The 19,038-nt window shown below is 36.5% G+C and overlaps 2 protein-coding genes across 2 annotated transcripts in view; one reads left to right on the forward strand and one right to left on the reverse strand.

Annotated features, from left to right (window-relative positions):
- gatd3 (glutamine amidotransferase class 1 domain containing 3) overlaps window positions 1–3,020 on the reverse strand; it is a 5,360-nt gene extending 2,340 nt beyond the window's left edge. Inside the window, exons 1-3 of the mRNA XM_052148428.1 lie at window positions 2,869–3,020; window positions 1,354–1,406; window positions 123–236 (exon numbers count right to left, since the gene is read on the reverse strand). Of these exons, the coding sequence (XP_052004388.1) occupies window positions 123–236; window positions 1,354–1,406; window positions 2,869–2,970 (269 nt within the window). The 5' untranslated portion in view covers window positions 2,971–3,020. The remainder of the gene's footprint in view (window positions 1–122; window positions 237–1,353; window positions 1,407–2,868) is intronic.
- Window positions 3,021–4,198: 1,178 nt separating this feature from the next.
- LOC127658885 (interferon-induced GTP-binding protein Mx-like) lies at window positions 4,199–13,490 on the forward strand. Its single transcript, XM_052148427.1, has 12 exons — window positions 4,199–4,352; window positions 4,914–5,112; window positions 5,371–5,508; window positions 5,589–5,743; window positions 6,338–6,476; window positions 6,597–6,795; window positions 9,447–9,525; window positions 9,721–9,843; window positions 9,944–10,085; window positions 10,180–10,338; window positions 10,579–10,877; window positions 11,295–13,490. The coding sequence occupies exons 1-12, from the start codon at window positions 4,296–4,298 to the stop codon at window positions 11,526–11,528; spliced, it is 1,923 nt and encodes a 640-aa protein (XP_052004387.1). The 5' UTR covers window positions 4,199–4,295; the 3' UTR covers window positions 11,529–13,490.
- Window positions 13,491–19,038: the final 5,548 nt, after the last annotated feature.

Here is a 19,038-nt window from a genome sequence, read left to right on the forward strand (position 1 = left end):
TGTAAACATACTTTTCATTAACCATGAACCTGTACATAAAAAGTGTGCTGTTTTACCAAGGTAAGTAATGGACTATGACACCATCAAAATCATTTCACAGAATTCATCAGTGGGCCATTCACCTTGATTCTTTCTCTGCAGGCTGACCCTTGCTGTGATCTATAACATGCATCTGAGACACATCAGGCGCAAACATCTGAACCTCTGCACCTCCACGACTAAGATGCACAAGGATTCTACAAATACAAAAATGCATAAAGAAGTGTTCAGGAAATGGTGTTGATGCAGGATATTACATATTTGGGTTTCAGTGCTAGGAAATTAAAGTAAATTCAGACAAGCAAAGGGAAATAAATAGTGAAAAGTTCCAATGCCATTTTAAGAAATGTCAGGATTCTTGAAACGCCTTGCATCAAATCAAACTAGAGGTCCAGATCTATCGTTAGTATAACATTGTTAATATTCAATAATTCTTGAAGTCTGACTTGGCATGAAACCCATGCAATAAAAGGACCTTTAGGGTGTAATCAAACTGGCCCAGTTGCCTTGTACCGTGACCAAGCACGATTGTCCCCACTCCCCCATTGTCCTACACTCACATTGCACTTAACGTTCCGGGCCCGAGCACGCTTATGTCATTACAATTCCACTTTTTGTTTTAAAGAAAACTGGAAGAAAAGCACTCTCACACTCTTATTTAAGTTTGTGGCTTATTTTGATTCATTTTGGGTGCGGTGACACAATCACAAGCCTAATTGTTGACAGCATCGTACCACTGGAATTTATCCTTTTCATCCAACGAGTTACCAGATTTAAGGAGTGCATTCCGTACCTTTAGATACTGAACCTGCAGGTTTTTAAGCTTGTCACATCATAGCTCAATGGTTCTTTGGTATCATAAGCACGAAGATAGTCACAAATTTGACCAAATATCTCAGAGTTCTTATGTGTTGCATCCAGTTGTTCCTGTATACTCTCATCTGCCCAAATTTCCAGTAAACACTGCACCTATGGCGTAGACCCAGTCGCATCACTGACGTCATGTTTCGAGTTCCATGCGCGGTCACGGTTAATGATCAAACTGCCACCTGAACCATGCCCGAGCTTACCTCTTCAAGTGGGCTAAGGTATGGTTGAACGTACCTTGCCTGGGCATGGTATGGAGCGATCACACTAGTCAAACGAACTGGACTTTGGGGGTCAAACGTGCTTGGGCACGGTACAGATTGCCGAGTGTTAGTACACCCTAAATGGAATGGGTGCCCTGTTGAATCCCTGTCCCCATAGACCTATAAATTATACTGAACCTACGGAATAACTTGACGAAGACAAATAGACAGACACTGTACTTACGCTGATGCTTCATGTATTTCAGTGCCATCATAAACTCCACATCCAGACAACACCTAGTGACAGCAGAATGAAAGTCTCAGAAGTCAAGTCGTGTTGGCCTGCAGGTTTGGCTGTTTTGCCATACACCAATCAGCCAAAACATTAAAACCACCTGCCTAATATTGTGTAGATCCCCTTCGTGCCGCCAAAACCGCACCTCAGAATAGCATTAATTATACCACAATTGTACAGAGTGGTTATCTGAATTACCATAGACTTTTGTCGAACCAGTCTGGCCAATCTCTGTTGATCTCTCATCAACAAGGCATTTCCGGCAAGAGAACTGTCCCTCACTGGATCTTTTTTGTTTTTGGCACCATTCGGAGTAAATTCTAGACACTGTTGTGTGTGTGAAAATCCCAGGAGATCAGCAGTTTCAGAAATACTCAAACCAGCCCATCTGGCTGCAACAATCATGCCAGTCCAAATTAATTGAGATAAAAAAATTTCTTCATTATGATGGTTGATGTGAACATTAACTGAAGCACCTGCCCTGTATTTGTCTGATTTTATGCACTGCTGCCACATGAATGGCTGATTAGATAATCGCATGGATGATTGTTGGTGCTAGACGGGCTGTTTTGAGTATTTCTGTAACTCCTGATCCCCTGGGACTTTCACACGCAACACTTTCTAATATTAACCCAGAATGGTGCCAAAAACAAAAAAAACATCCATTGAGCTGCAGTTCTGTGGATGGAAATACCTTGTTGATGAGAAAGGTCAACAGAGAATGACCAGACTGGTTTGAACCGACAAAGTCGCTCTGTACAATTGTGGTAAGTACAGCATGAGATGTGGGTTGGAGCTGTTTTGGCGGCACGAGGGGGATCTACACAATATTAGGCAGGTGGTTGTGTCTAACAGCTGAGAGCAGTAAAAACTAAACAAAAAATATGTAAAAAACAGACTAGCATAATATCAGTATGGATTAACAGTCCTAATAGTTTGGAAAAGGTGTTAATATCTTCTTTAAAAAATAAAAATAAAATAAAAAAAATGGTGCTTCCCTACTAAAAGAAAAAGGAGCCAAAACCTAGTTTGCTGTGCTTAATCTGGTCTCCCAGACAGTTTAAGCCTGCCCCAAACCCCGCTCAAACCAGCAAACCAGATTAGAGTAGTTTTAGTTTATTTATTTTCTTTTTTTCAGCAGGGATGACAGGGGAAAAACAAAGTAAACACATCATTTTCAACGTGTCTCGATATATCTTCCGTTTTAAACAAATTACCAGACCAAGGCTACTTTTAAACAAGGGATTGTGTGATGACCTAAACCCTACAACTGAGTGAAAAGGTCAAGCACATGGAACTGAAAGAGAACTACAACCAGTGCATGGTCAAGCTTAACCTAAGGAAGCCCCAACTGAACAATAGATGCAAATAGAACAATAGATCCGCAACCACAGAATGTAGGTTCAGATAATCTGACGTGAAAACTCAGTAACAGTAATGGGCAGTATTTACATAACTACTTACAACAGCGACGTTTGCGCCACTGCAGTTTGAAGTCGTCTGAAATTGAGACGCTGCAGCATATCTGATATGCGCTGTACGGAGCAATGAACGCACAGATAACATTGTGCTGTTTGTTAGAGGACACGCAAAAGCAGCAACTTCGAGTCTTTTTCTTCGAGTTACTGGCGCCAGAAGCATCAAAGGTACATACCGCCACCTACTGTTCACTGTGCTAGTGGTTCTCAAACTTTCTAGTCCAAAGGCACACCTTTGTATATCTGAAATTTCCAAGGCACATTATTTTTTCCCCTCAAAATACAAGGATGCGTACATCCTCATAAATGAGAAATAAATTGTATTAAACCCTATGCTGCATCTGAAACACAAATCAACTTGAAACATTGATTTAGCAAAACAAAAACAGATTTAATTGTTTATTATAGATTTGTTTATTGGGTTTCCATGTTTTATGGGGACTTTACATAGACACAAAGATTTTTATACTGTGCAGACATTATATTCTATCCCCTACCCCAAAACCTAACCCTCACAGAAAACTTTCTGTATTTTTACATTTTCAAAAAAACATAATTTAGTATGATTTATAAGCTGTTTTTCTTATGGGGACCGACAAATTGTCCCCACAACATCAAATATTTTGTGTTTTACTGTCCTTATGGGGACATTTGGTCCCCACAAAGTGATAAATACATGCTCACACACAAACACATGAAAATGTTAAATGTTCAATGTGAACCATAAAGAATATGTTAAGTCTGCACGCACGCAAATACAAATACACTCATTTGTTTTACACATTTTAATTTCATAACAAAATTCCATCAAATTAAATTGTTTAATCTTTAACAATAATAATAATAATGAATGAATTAATTAAAGTTTTATTACTTTAATTTGGTAAAAAAAAAAACAATTAGGGCCTACACTACATTTTTGATGGATTTTTTTAAATAAATACATTGAAATATGTAGCTTAAGCCTAGACTAAAATGTTTTTTGAGCATACTGATGTTATTGTTTAATTGAATAAAAGTATTTGCTATATATGCAATAACTACCATATAAAACAAGGAGTAGCCTGAACAATCATAAATTTGTTTTTCGGTCATTGATCAGGTGTCCTGGAAAATTTCCAGGGTGACGGTGGCAACCCTTATCATACCTGTGGAAAGGGGAAGGCTAGAAACTTACTGTGTCCGGAATTCGTGACAATTACTATGAAACTAAATTCAGCATAATTTTAATGTGTGTTTCTAAGCAAATGAGACTGATTCGACATTAATGAAATGAAGACAACCACTCCCTTTTAATTACTGGCAAAGTTTGCATTTTGTGTGTCATTGAACGGCAACAATTCACTATAGTTTGTCTTGCAATATCCAGTGCAAAGCATTAAGCATACAGGACATTGTGCAGCTTCAGGTAAAATGAAACCGAAACTGAAGCGCTTGTATGCAGCGACTCTCACAGGCATTGACGATCAAGTGAGTACACCTGCTTCCTTCTGTCTTCTACTCTGTTTCTTAATGAAAATAAATTACGCGAAATTACAAAGTCATTGCAAGTTTTTAGGAGACTAGTTAAATGTTATTTTTTGACAGCGTTTACGTTGATGTTTGGTTCTTAAGTAGGCCTATATTTAAATGATGTATACTGTATATTTTTATATTCAGGTAGGGCCTATATCTTAAGTATATTTAATTGTGTTTACTGATGATATTGATTCAGGAGAAAAGTGTGGGAATATAAGTTCATTAAGTCCAAAGGACCAAGTAGGCATATTGTAGAATACCAATACATTTAATAATGCCCAGTGCTGGAAATTTTTACTAGACACTAGTGATTTTGAAAAGTGTGTTTTATGAAAGTTTAGAAGTCCACGGGCCAAAAGTGACCCGTTGAAAAACACCAATATATGCGCCTACTAAGGATTTTGAAACACTTACATGAAGAAAGTGAGAACTCTTGCTCAACAACTCGCTCTTGATCATATTTTGCTGAAATAATCCAACAATTTATACATGTTTTGACATGATTCTTCAAAGGCAGGAAATATGAGTAGTGGTCTGAACCAACAGTATGAAGAGAAGATTCGTCCCTGTATTGATCTAGTGGACTCTCTCAGGTCACTTGGTGTTGAAAAAGACCTGAACCTACCAGCTATTGCTGTCATCGGTGACCAAAGCTCAGGAAAGAGTTCTGTATTGGAGGCCCTATCTGGAGTAGCACTGCCCAGGGGAACAGGTACTGTCATACAACCCCATTACAAGCACAATTCAGGTCAAATTACATTGTTCTGTAGACTGGAAATACATCTCCCTAATTTTCTCTGCCGAGTCCTCTGTCTCTCTTACAAATACACGAGTATACTGTATGTATTTTATTCTTACATTTTTTTTAAATTCCTTTATTCTTATTTATTGTAATGAGACACAACTAAATCATTTGTAGGAAAGTCTTTACAGATAAACAGCTGACCAACTCATCATATATTAAACACAGGTATTGTGACACGCTGTCCTTTGGTACTGAAACTGAAGAAAGTTTCAAAGGACGACACCTGGCATGGATTGCTGTCATTCCAGGACCACAAAAATAAACTACACAATCCAGCAGATATTGAGAATGCTGTCTTAAATGGTATGTTTTACAGTTTATTAAGAATTCTAATGTCATACAGGTCTTTGGAATAATCATCTGCGGTGTGACATTGTTTTTAGCTCAGAATGTATTGGCTGGAACTGGAGAAGGAATCAGTCATGAGATGATAACTTTGGAGATCCAGTCTAGTGACGTTCCTGACCTTACTCTGATTGATCTACCAGGCATTGCAAGGGTTGCCACTGGCAACCAGCCAAAGGACATTGAAAAACAAGTTAGATTTAATTTGATCTATTTCTCTGCAGGCTTTTTAATGATGACTTAACTAGCTTGCTACTTGCTAACCATAAAAAATGCTGTATTTTCACCTGTCGTTGGTTATACAAATAGATCATTTGCATCTCTGTTTGTTCATGGAAATGTTTACAGTGCTCAAAGTTTATGAATAGCATCTCCTCCAGACAAACCTCAGACTCCAGACAAAAATGTAGACTCAAGATTAATGTTTTGTTCCATGTACTCAATTTATAAAAGTGTAACAATAACCCAGAATTATAACTACAGTAGTGGAGGCAGGCGATAAGTCAACACACCAGTGTTACTCCAGCCAACTTGCCGAGTTAGAAACAGAAATACTTAGAAATGCTGATTGCCCAAACAAGACTTTGCAAAGCATCTGAGGTTGGTGTATAGACTATAAATAGTATCAAAAAGTAAATATGGCACAGGTGCTTATAATAATAACTAGACTGTGGTCAGTGATAAGATGCTTTTTAGGCCCCTCACCTTTTTAAACAAAAATCTATACATTATTTGGTTTAGGGATTGTCTGTCCTTTCAATGTGAGTAATGTTGCTTTTTTTAACAGATAAAATGTCTAATTGAAAAGTTCATCAAAAGACAAGAGACCATTAGCTTGGTCGTTGTGCCTGCAAACATTGACATTGCCACCACTGAGGCACTACAAATGGCTTCCAAAGTAGATTTAACCGGGCAAAGAACACTGGGTATGTTGCTTTCACTCACCGAATAAGCAATTTCCGACAAATTGTTAATTTTATCTATAGCTTTGTGAAATAATACAATAAAACAATGACAGGAGCCTGGATAAATCTTCATACCTGCAGGTATTCTGACTAAACCGGACTTGGTGGATAAAGGCATGGAGGAGACTGTGATCAGAACAGTCAACAACCAAGTGATACCTCTATTGAAAGGCTACATGATCGTTAAGTGTCGGGGTCAGCAAGACATCAATGAGAAGCTTACTCTGGTCAAAGCTCTGGAAAAAGAAAGACAGTTTTTTGATGAACATGCTCACTTCAGGCAAGACATGTATTTTGTTATTGAAAAATCATTTAAAATAGGGATGTGCCAATACAATCATATATCGATCTATTGCAATACTTTACCTCATGATAGGCCTCTCTCGTGCGTTTGGCACTAGGGCTTGGCAAAAATATATATTTTTGAAGTCATCTGATTCCTTTCTCGTTAATGGCTCAATCAAAAAACAAGTACTGTTTTATGACTTCTAGATATCAGTGAAAGTACTTGTAAATACAGTACATTGTAAATACTAGTAGTTATCTCAAATTGTAAAAGAAATTGTTTACTCAACTTAAGCTAAATTTGTAATTATTCTTACTAGTTTTAATTAAGTTTCCATTACTCTCTATACCCTAAAGTTGTCATTAATAAAAAAACACAAAAAATGTACGTTGTCCTAATTAAACAGTACTTGAAGTGTCACATTTTGGAATCATAATTCAAATATATACCTTACTTAGGCTTCAAAAACTAAAAATTATCAAGTACAAAATTGTGGCTGTGTGGAATACCCATAAGCCCTTGGGTTTGAATAAATGATATATGTTTGGTCAAAACATGGGAACTTATGTCAAATATAATGCTTATTATTTAAAAATTAGTCAAATATTAATTCTTATGACTATTGTTGTTGTTTTGTTGCAGCTGGTTGATAGTTTTGTCTGAAATCACCATTAGGGTGATTAGAGCCTGTTACATTTAATAATTCTTCTTTAATCAATTGTACTTTAAAAAAAGTGCAGATATATAAATTATGTGCTAAGTACTGAGTAGCAGGGGGTGGAAAGAGTACTGAAAAATAATACTCAAGTAAAAGTACTGTTACGTCTTATAAAATGTAGTATGAGTAGAGTAAAAGTACCTGTCCTAAAAATCTACTCAAATAAAAGAGTAGCTCATTTAAAAGTACTCATGAGTACTGAGTTGTGAAAACTATGCCCCTTTATAATAAAAAATCTATGATGCAAATAAAAAACTTTAGCACACATACCGTAATTTACATTCCCCTTTATGGCTGTTTGCCAGAAAGAATAAAAAAGATTGATATTTTGTAGGTGTTTGTGACTGACAACTTTTAAAACACATCACTTATCTATGATACTGTAAACCTTACACCAATCTAATTTTAAAGAATAAATAAAAGGGTTACAGAAATTAAAAGATGAAAGTTATTTTCAACATCATAATGTATGAAACAATTACATTGAAATCTGTTTGTTTAGGGTCTACATTTCCCTTAATACTGACAGAGAGAGTTACTGTTGCACATAAAACATGTAAAACAATAAATAAAACAATAAATAATGAAAACCCACTAAAAAAGCAGGGTCACTTGGTGCATTATGTCCCACACCCCTTTGGTTTGGTAAAGGGGCCACATCGGGCTTTAAAGGAATATTTCAAACATTATTTAGTCACCCTTATGCCATCCTGGATATGTATGACTTTCTTTCTTCAGCTAAAACAAATTAAGATTTTTAGAAGTATATCTCAGCTCTTTTGGTTCATACAATGCAAGTGAAAGGGTGCCAAAATATTGAAGCTCCAGAAATCACATAAATCAGCATAAAAGTAGCCTAATCCACATGACTCCAGTGGTTAAATCCATGTCTTCAGAAGAGATATGATAGTTTGGGTGAGAAACAGATCAATATTTAAGTAAATTTTTACAATAAATTATTCTCCCTTTTGTCACATTCTACTTTTGTTTATGGTGATTCACATTCTTCATGCATATCGCCATCTACTGGGCAAGGTGAAGAATTTCTAGCAATTAGACTTAAATATTGATCTGTTTCTCACCCACACCTATCCTATCATGGATTTAACCACTGGTAATATGGATTAATTTTATGCTGTATTTATGTGCTTTTTGGAGCATCAACATTTTGGCATCCATTCACTTGTATTGTATGGGCCTACAGAGCTGAAATATTCTTCTAAAAATCTTAATTTGTGTTCTTCTGAAGACAGAAAGTCATACACATCTGGGATGGCATGATGGCGAGTAAACGATGAGAGAATTTTCATTTTTGATTGAACTATTTCTTATAGCCCATGTGGGCTGATCAGCTGCATATTTGTGCACACTCCAAATTAACACTTGAGTCTGATATAAAAGGCACCGGTATATTTACAGTTTGACTGAACAGTGACCGTTGCTCAACTTCATCCATCATGCATGTATTACACTGGCTTAATCAGACCATAACTGGGCTCTGGCTTCTGCGCATGATGATGAACGTTCTCCTTTCTTTTCATTAAATATCCATAAAGCATTAGTTATGTGACAGTTAAGACAGTTACAGTTACTTTTACCATGTTGCTTCATATAGAAAGCTAATTATTGCTTTGTTCTGTAAAATGGACATTAGAACTGAAACATACCCAAATTAATTCTAATTTAATATATACCCAAATGTAATCAAATCAAGAGCTTGTGAATTGTAATCGGATCATTTCATGACATTGTGATGTATTGTGATTTATCAAATTATAACATGTATCATGTTGTATCAAATCATGAAGTGTCCCAGTAGGTGTCATTTTGAGGTGGATGGCGATACCCAGTGATATTTTCAGCTGTTCTGTGAAAAAATAATAGGGTATAATATAGTTTTCCTAACAATTTCCTTGTCACTATTCAGGTCTCTTCTTGAGGAAGGAAAAGCTACAATACCTCTTCTTGCTGAAAGGCTCACAAAGGAATTGGTTGAACACATTACAGTATGTATGCAAAGTTATATGGCATAGAAGCATTGATTGAGAACAGAGTACATTATTTAAACATAGGAGGCTAGTAAACATGCTCTTGTCTTCTGTGCATAGCATTTTGGATTTCTGGTTGCCTTTTGCATTCGGTTGTTTTAATTTCAATTAAATGACTTACAGTGGGTATAAATGTAATTTCTTTACCCTTAGACATCCCTGCCACAGTTGCAGAAACAACTTGAGATCAAATTAGAAAAGACCTCTGAGGAACTTAGAGAGCTGGGAGATGGAGTTCCTCTTAATGAACAAGAGAAGAACAATTTCTTGGTTATGGTGAAAATGTTAATTATTTTATATGTTCTGCTCCAGAACTGTTTTGTAAAATGTTTTGTGGCTTTTTAATCTCATAACCTTTTTATATTGAGATTTGCAGAAAATTCGCCAGTTCAATGATGCCCTTGAAGAAGTAAAGAGGGCAGAAGAAGATATCACAAACTCAGACATGAGGGTCTTCACCAAAATCAGGGATGAATTTGGTAGATGGAAACACACCTTAGATGACAAAACAGTTAAGAGTGAGTTTATAATAATAATAATAATATACTGAATTATAATTTATGTTGTATTCTTCATATTTATCATGATGTTAATTGACTACATTTTCTCTAGTGGAGGAAAACCTTATAGATGAGGTGAAAGAGTACATCAGAACTTGTAGAGGAAAGGAGCTTCCTGGATTTGTAAACTACAGATCATTTGAGAACATTGTCAAGAATCACATCGGGGAGCTAGAGGAACCTGCTTTAGAGCTTCTCAAACATGTCACGGGTAAATGGCAAAAGTTTTCATTGTTATCCATTATTGTTACATAAATGTAATTTCTTACTACAAGAAAATTCACCAGTTCAATGATGTCCTTGTAGTAGTAAAGAGGGCACAAGATGATATCCCAAACTCAGAGGGTCTTCACCAAGAATAAATAAACTCAAAAGAAACCCATTTGAATGCATAAAATAATTTATGTGTTTGATCTTCACTGGTTTGTTCTTTTGTCCCATTTGTTTACAGATATTGTTCACTCTTGTGTAAACACAATTGTTAGCTCTCATTTCAAGGCCTTCTCTCACCTGTTGAGAACAGCTAAAGATCCAATTGAAGATATTCTTGAAGGAGAGTTTCGGAAAGCTCAGGAGAAAGTGAAATCTCAGTTTAAGATGGAGAAAATAGTCTACTCTCAAGATCATATCTACAGTGGCATGCTGGAAGTTGTTAAAAAGAAGCCAAGCACAACAGTTTCTCTTGTTTCGCTGGCATTAGCCAATGCTGATGTTCGCGAGATGGCAAGTCATCTCCGTGCCTATTTTACGGTAATCATTTTTAGCATTCCTCCCTCTGTCCATATACTTAAAAAGTAAGGAAGATTTGCTGATTGCAAGTAAAGTGTTGATTATTTGCTGACATAGCTTTACAGCATGGAAGTGCTCAAATAATCCAAACTGGTTTCCCTACTTCTTTTGCCTCCATATTTCATTGTTTGAGCAAAATAGTCAATTCCCACTTAACAGTTTACTGCAGGTAGTCCTGTAATAAGAAGTGCCAGAGCAAGTGTCACTGTTCACTACACACTATTTATGCAAAGAAAAGTAAAAAAACTAAAAAGCACATTATTTTTTAAAGAATAACGAATCTTAGTTATCTTTAATGTGCTAGGAGTGGTAAAACATTTGCGCTGAAGTTTGTTTGTGGAATGAATTTCAATGTATTTTTTATATATTTGCTACTAGATTACCTCTGACCGCCTGGCTAATCAAGTGCCTCTGATAGTCCAGTACCACATGCTGGACCAGTACATCTCTCAACTACAGAATGCAATGCTTACCATTATCGCAGGTAACAATGCAGAAAAACTTCTCAGTGAAGATTGTGATGTTGCCTGTAAAAGGAAAAAGCTGGTAGAGCGTTTGGATCGCCTGAGGAAAGCAGGCAAAATTCTGTCCAAATATGTATATTCTGCATAAGTTTAGTCTTTGTTGTTGACCAGTGTGTATAATAAATTAACACCTTGACATTCAAACTTAGACGTGTCCTGGAAACTATCCTGGATATTTTCTGTTTAACTATTATTATATTTCTGTTTTTTGTTTTTTTCATTGTTCTATATTGTAAGAGCTCCCACTGTTTCCAGTTTGTTAATTTTCAATTTGTGAAAGTAAAATCTAGAGCTCTTTTTTTTAATGACTGTTGTGCTCCTAAAAAAGTGGAAAATTATACTGTTCCCTAAGTTAACTAATCTGTCAAATGAAAACATAGTCCTTTATTACACTGTTTCCTGATTGTCCCTTTAGTTTGACAATTTTCCTAATACTAATATTAAGTTGTCAGTTAGTATCACAAATGTATTTGAGGAAAGTCATTCTTTTGATTTAGACCACACTGTTTCTGTGATGTTTTTATATAGCTAAATAATATTAGATTTGTAGCTAAACTTTTGGGAAGAGTAGTTACCACACAAATAGTCACACCTACTTTCTAATAAGCTTTATGTGCCCTTTCAGACTGGTTTACAGTCTTTCCACAATACAGAAACAGAATACTCTTGTTAGAGACCTTAATTACCTTCTTGCTGGTGACTCTGCGGCACTATGTATCTTGGTTCTCTTGGACCTCATTTCTGCCTTTGATACAGTTTGTCACTTTTTACTCTTATTTAGACATTCTGCTATTGGTAGCACTGACACAGCTCTTTCTAGGCTGGAGTCTTATCATTCCCATATACTCACAGGTTCTCTACTGCTCACCTCACACAAGGTATCCCTCAGGGTTCTGTCCTTGGCCCTCTTCTGTTCGTAATTTACATCAGAATCAGCTTTATTGCCAAGAATGCTTACACGTACAAGGAATTTGTCTTGGTGACAGGAGCTTCCAGTGCACAACAATACAAAACAGCAACAAGACATGGATAATAATACAAATCTGTGCATACATGCTTCCTCTAGGTCATCTTATCCATTGGCATGGTCTCTGTTGTAATTCTCATGCCTACACGGCATTGTTATGCACAGATTTACATCACTTCAAGCCCTGACCCATCTCCACCTCTCTCGTTAATAGCCCATATTTTAAACACTGAATGACCCTCAATTTTCTCAATCTAATGTCTGCTAAAATTTAATGAATGCTTATTGGCTCTCTAACAACTGTTTCTAATATGTCTGATTTCTGCATTGAAATTGATGGAGAAATTGTTGCATCCTCCAAAACTATATGCATCCTTGGTGTGATTCTTACATTTGAAGCGCACATCAGTTCAATTGTTAAAAGTTGCATTTTACCATCTACACAAAATAGCATGCCTCCGTCACATCATTAATTAAAAGGATGCCAAGACTTTAGTGCAGGCGCTCATCACTAAATGTATCAATGTCCTTTTAATCGATTTACCTTCAAAGCGATCAATAGACTTCAGTACATTCAAAACTCTGCAGCTAGAGTTCTCACTCACACTTCAAGGGCTTCACAAATTACACCATTTTTTATTACCTACACTGGCTGCCCGTATCATCCCATATACAATACAAAATACCCCACCTTAACAATAAAGCCCTAAATGGTCTTGCTCCTTCATACTGTATCTTTCTGAACTTCGTTATCCAAATACCCCAAAATGCACTTAGAACCTCTGATAAAGGTTTATATATTGTACCACATTTTTGTCTCTCCACTATGGGTGGTAGGTAATTTGCAGTCATTGCTCCTAAACTCTGGAATCTCCATAACACTACCTCTATCTCTGTCTTCAAGTCTCATCTTAAAACACAACTGTTCTCAACGTATTTCCCCCCACCTCTGAAAATTGTTGATCACTGATTGTTTACTGCTCATGTTAAATTAAAATAGTTGATGTTTGAGCTATTTGTCTTGTCTAACACTGATTTATGTATTCTTGTCTTGAGCTCTGGAAGGCACTATATAAATTAAAATCGATACTTTTTTCTCTTGACTGTCTTGTCTTGACCATTTTTGTTTTTAAATAGAAAGTTATCTTCTACTGCCCTATTGAGGAAAAACACGAACTGACCACTATAAAACAGGTGCACACACACCATTTCACCAATTTCTTCCTTCAAGACAGCGATTACCTCTTGTCTCAAAGCCCTCTACCTTCGCCGTCGATTCACACCAGTCAGCGGACGGAATCTTCACAGCAGCGAGAATGAATCTCCGCTCCCCTCCGGACCCAGTAAACTGCCCCATACATGAAATTCTAATATTTCTTCAAGAGCGATTAGACGCAGGACTCACCCCGTCAACGCTCAAAGTGTATGTGGCAACTATAGCTATGTATCACGCACATGAAGCCGGCGCCTCTATAGGCAAGCATGATTTAATCATAAAGTTCCTAAAAGGAGCAAGACGATTAAACCCCTTTTTTTTTTTTATTTGTGCATGCTTTCCGTTAAGACCGCACTACTGTTGGCTCTGGCCTCAGTAAAACGTGTCGTTGACCTACATGCGTTATCAGTCGTCAAGTAATGTCTGGAGTTTGGCCCCGGTCTTTCAATAGCCACTGTCAAACCCAGGAAAGGCTATGTACCCAAAGTTCTGACCACACCCTTGAAAACGCAGGTGGTTCACATCCAGGCATCCTTCCCTCCTCCATTTAATTCAGATGAGGAACAATCATTGCATTTGTAATGCTATAGGCAAGCATTAAATCATGCTTGCCTATAGAGTCCCTGGCATCATGTGCGTGATACGTAGCTATAGTTGCCAAATTACACTTTGAGCGTTGACGGGGTGAGACCTGCGTCTAATCGCTACATACATGAAGGCACTCCCCATATGCATTAATAAACGCAATGCCCCGTTCCCTTCGTCTCAGGGAACCGAGGTTACGTACGTAACCGAGAAGTTTTGTGGCCCGTTCTGTATTGAGCGGCGTGTTTGAGTGAGTTATAAACTTTTTCCTCTTTCTAGATTAAGGTATATTGTTTGAGCTTATTAAAACAACTGTAGTTTTCCGACATTTATTTGCTGACTTTGTCGGCAAAAGAGAGGAGAAATGGGGTCGAATTCTAATGGCGTTGAGTCCTTGACCGCACGCCACGGGTGCAAATGTTTATCAGATGAGACTGTGTCAGTGGAAGATTGTTTAATTGCTGTTAATGCTGTTGTTGCGTTGAACATCTTGTCTGCATCAAGAATGAATAAGGTAGTTATTATCTGAGGGAAACATCTAAGGTTGATGATTTGGTTGAAAATGGTTTATTTGTGAGAGATGTATTCTTTCAGGTGTTGCGCCTAATTCTGACTGCCCGGCTGAAGTCTAACCCCTTAGCGTGCACGCGCACAGTACCGCCGTGCTTACACTAGATAGCAGTAAAATGTGGGAATTTCGTCTTCATTCAAGCCAGAGCCATATAGAGAGAGAGTTGCGACAACTCCATTGACTCCAATGGAACGTTTTTTTTTACAGCAATGGTGGCACGTGGAGCCTCTCAATAGTTCCCGGAAGTAGCAGCAAACACATGCCGCGCCGTAGAGATGCAGCAGAACAAACCGTTTGCGACGCACTTTTAAAAGGTGAGACGTTTAAAGAATAATATTGTCTTATTCTGTATATTATCAGTACATCTAAATAAAAATAACTTGTAAATTAAAACCTTATAGTTGAGTATTACTCATTAAATTAGGAGATAAGGGATGTTATCGGATAACTAACAGATTAGGCAAGGATTGGAGCTGGATAAAGTATTGTATTTTAAAATGTAATTTACTCCTGTGATGCCAAGCTGAATTTTCAGCCTCATTACTTTTGAACGGCAGTTTATATACGAGTATGCTTAAGTTGTTTTAAAGCTGAATATATTGTGTATATGAATAAGTATTGTAAGAATTATACATTAGATATATAATATTTATAATACATAAATAATTATATTACTATATATAGAATTGTAAGAATTGTAAACAATAAGCTTCATTTCACTAAATTTTACATTTATGCAACTGCTGCTAATAGTTAATAGTTAATTGACCCATTGTGCGGTGCGAGCTGGAAATCACCTGTCACCAGCCTGTCTCTGTACTATCTGAAAAGTCATAAATATGACATTAGTTACCATGAGATTAGTGAAAACAATGAACATGAGGTAACATAAAAAGGCAACAGAAACCCTAGCCTGAAATAAATTGAGGCAAATATACGGTAAGCGAACACTAATCCTCAAATATTAGCTGATTTGATCTTTAAAAAAACAACATACGCATGCTACATACATATGTCGGTGTGTTACATAAATATATAAAATAAATGCATTTATTGACTACTAATTACCAGAAATTGCAGTTCTGTCACTCTACTCTAACAGTTTGAAATGTCCGCCAAAGCACTTCCTGGAACTATCTGAAGTCTAAGTGAATCACGTGACGATCAAGCATTTAGAACTTCCGTTGTTGCAAGCCATCTCTGATTCAAGCCATCCGAAATTTTTTAGTTAGGATGATATGTTATACGTTTTCCAGTAGATGGCAGCACAGACTCTGAAATGTAATTCATATGATTTCAAATGTCATTGCCCTACGTCCTTATGGAAACAGTTATCTGTGTTTCTACACTGCTCGTGTAACAAGTCGATAGTCTCTTTTGTCTGCTATTTGAACGTTAAACCACTAGGCTACTGGTAGATTTTACACTAAGGTGTCACATGCTTTTCAAAAGAAAATGTGTTTGTCAATCTGACACACTCAACCCAAGTGTATTTAATTTGCATGATAATTAATAATGTTACAGGTATTAAAACAAAAAGCAACACTGTCCCATAACATATTCTATTTCCTTAAAAAGATTTTCTTCTTGGTTGTTTTGATACATAGGCCTACAGTAAGTGCACACACACATCCCATGCCAACCCACATAATAATGGCATTTCTTTATTTGAGCAGGCAAGACATAAAATACATAAATATTAAGCCCTGCCTGGATCCTGCCTCCCTCATTATTGTGAATGGATGTCCAAATATACATAAAAATAGGTATGATCCATTGACACAAGCAGCACTGTATGTCCCACAAATGTGATTTTATTGACTGAAACACTTATTATTCAGGAGGTATTATCTAGGCAGGACCATTTTTTACATCTCTGCCTGGATTCTACCTCCCTCATTCTGTATGTTTGGCCAAAAAGTCGTAAAAATAGGATTGTTGCATTGTCACAAGAAGCACTCTGTCTCATAACACTTTTGATTCTATTGACTTAAACACTTATATTATTCTAAAATCTACCAGTAGGCTAGTGATTTAACGTTCAAATAGCAGACAAAAGAGACTAGAATCGACTTGTTACATGAGCTGTTATAGTTTTCATAAGGACGTAGGGCAATGACGTTTGAAATTCTATGAATTACATTTCAGAGTCTGTACTGCCATCTACTGAAAAATGTATAACATCATCCTAACTGAAATTTCAGATGGCTTGAATGAAGACGAAATTCTTACATTTTACTGCCATCTAGTGTAAGCACGGCGGTACTGTGCACGTGCACGCTAAAGGGGGGTAGGCTTCAGCCGGGCAGTCGGAATTAGGCATAACAACTGTGTAGTTAGTGACTCAACACACCCGAAAAAGCAAAGTGAGCTCGAAAACTCGCAGGTACAAAGCACCAGCCTGTTACAGGGTGACATGGATTGTGTTGTCACAGAGAACTGATGAAAACTTGTCTGAGAATTACTCTGAATGTGAATGTTCAGATAGCCTACTGGAGAAGAACATGATGCAAATTCAAAAGGAAATTCTGTGGGGAATCATCTTGCTTCTCATTTAAAGCCTCCTTTTTACATTGTTCAACAGTTGAGCAATTTCCTGGATGCCACTAAGAATCAGAGAAAACATTTTTCTGCTATTCTGTCTGGTCTGGTGCTATTGCTATGCGAAAGGCAACATTGGAGGAACTTGATCAACCAAAACGTTACAGTCTTAAAATTTGTGAGCACGGTTAGAAAAAGTCTAAATTCACGTCTGAAAAAATATTGATAATTGTGGAGTAATTAATGCTTCTCAACAACTTCTCTGGTGATGTAATGTGGAATAATGAAGGCCTCTTTCAAACTTCTTTTGTTGGGTAGCTACAGCTACCCCCTGTTCTAAAGATGTTCTAAGGAATGTGTTTTTTCTCTCTAATCTCACGTTTCACACATAGCTGAAACATGTATGTCACCCCTATATAAGGTAAAGAACTATTTCATTGGTAAGGGTCCAGTGGAATGTGGTTTTCTGGACTATATACTGAATGCTGAACAATAAACGTTGAAGAGAGATTTTGATACCTTTGAGTCTGTGTCATCTCTTTCTTCCCTCAGCTGAGCCGTATCGAGACAGGGATTGCAGATCAACAAATAAATTAAATACATTGGATGACAAAATTATCTAACAGTTTGGGGGCTCGTCCGGGATATCTCCAGATAGGTAAGACTGATTTAAGTATCAGGTATACCTGTCTGATGAGAGATTGAATAAAACGTAGTTTAATTTGGCTCGATATTAACTCCGTTAATAACTCTGCTCGGGGGCCCCTTCAGGAATTTGCCCTATAATGAAATAGGAAGGAGGGTTTTGCTCTATTTGTTCTTTTACAAATACCCTTTTTATTTTTGGTTGTAAGTATAAACAGTCATGTGAATGTGTGTTTTTTAATGGGCCAAGCCAAGTTAGCTATCCTGAAAACACATCAATGTAAAAATATGGGTCAGGATGTTGACTTGTTGTCTCTTTTTAAATCATCGGTAGAATTTAGGGTAGCTATTGAATTTGCATATTACAAACAAATTGATAATGTACTTTTTTCAAAATGAGGTGGGGTGTGAGAGAGGCATTAGTGAGAGTGAGCGAGTTTGGAAATATGTTTTTTAATTGGTAAATTTGTGTTGTGTCTTGTTGTTTTTTATTTTATTTTTATATATGTATATGTGTGTATATTTAATTTATATATTTATTGTTTTGTGTTTTGTATATGGTTTCTGTAATGTTTTGGAAAATGATGTAAATGAAAAAGGTTTTTAAAAGTCAAAAGTCTATCTCTCTCTCTCTCACACACACACACACACACACACACAGAAATGAAAATTTGAGACTATAACCGATAGCATTTTTTAATACAATTTGTCAAATAAAATCAGCCACAAATGCAAAACACATACAGAAATGAAGGTTTAGGGCCATAACACATCCACAACGAAGAACACATGTTTATTGCGGTTGGTTTTATTGACATTTTATTTATTCATTTCTTGTACTGAGTTATTGAATGGGATGATTTAAATAAATAATAGGTAACTGAAATTTAATGTGGCATCATTGCAACAACTTACACTTCAAAACACATTAAACAAACAAACAAATAAAATACACTTTGACAAAAACCTATGATTTTTTTTTATGTCTTTGATCATGTCTAAAAATATCTAAATGCATAACTAGAAAATCTGAAGAAGAAAAAAATCAGTTTGCTACAAATTGTTAGGGGCAA

The sequence above is a fragment of the Xyrauchen texanus genome, chromosome 18, assembly GCF_025860055.1.
Source record: "Xyrauchen texanus isolate HMW12.3.18 chromosome 18, RBS_HiC_50CHRs, whole genome shotgun sequence".
In the NCBI taxonomy this organism is placed as follows: domain Eukaryota; kingdom Metazoa; phylum Chordata; class Actinopteri; order Cypriniformes; family Catostomidae; genus Xyrauchen; species Xyrauchen texanus.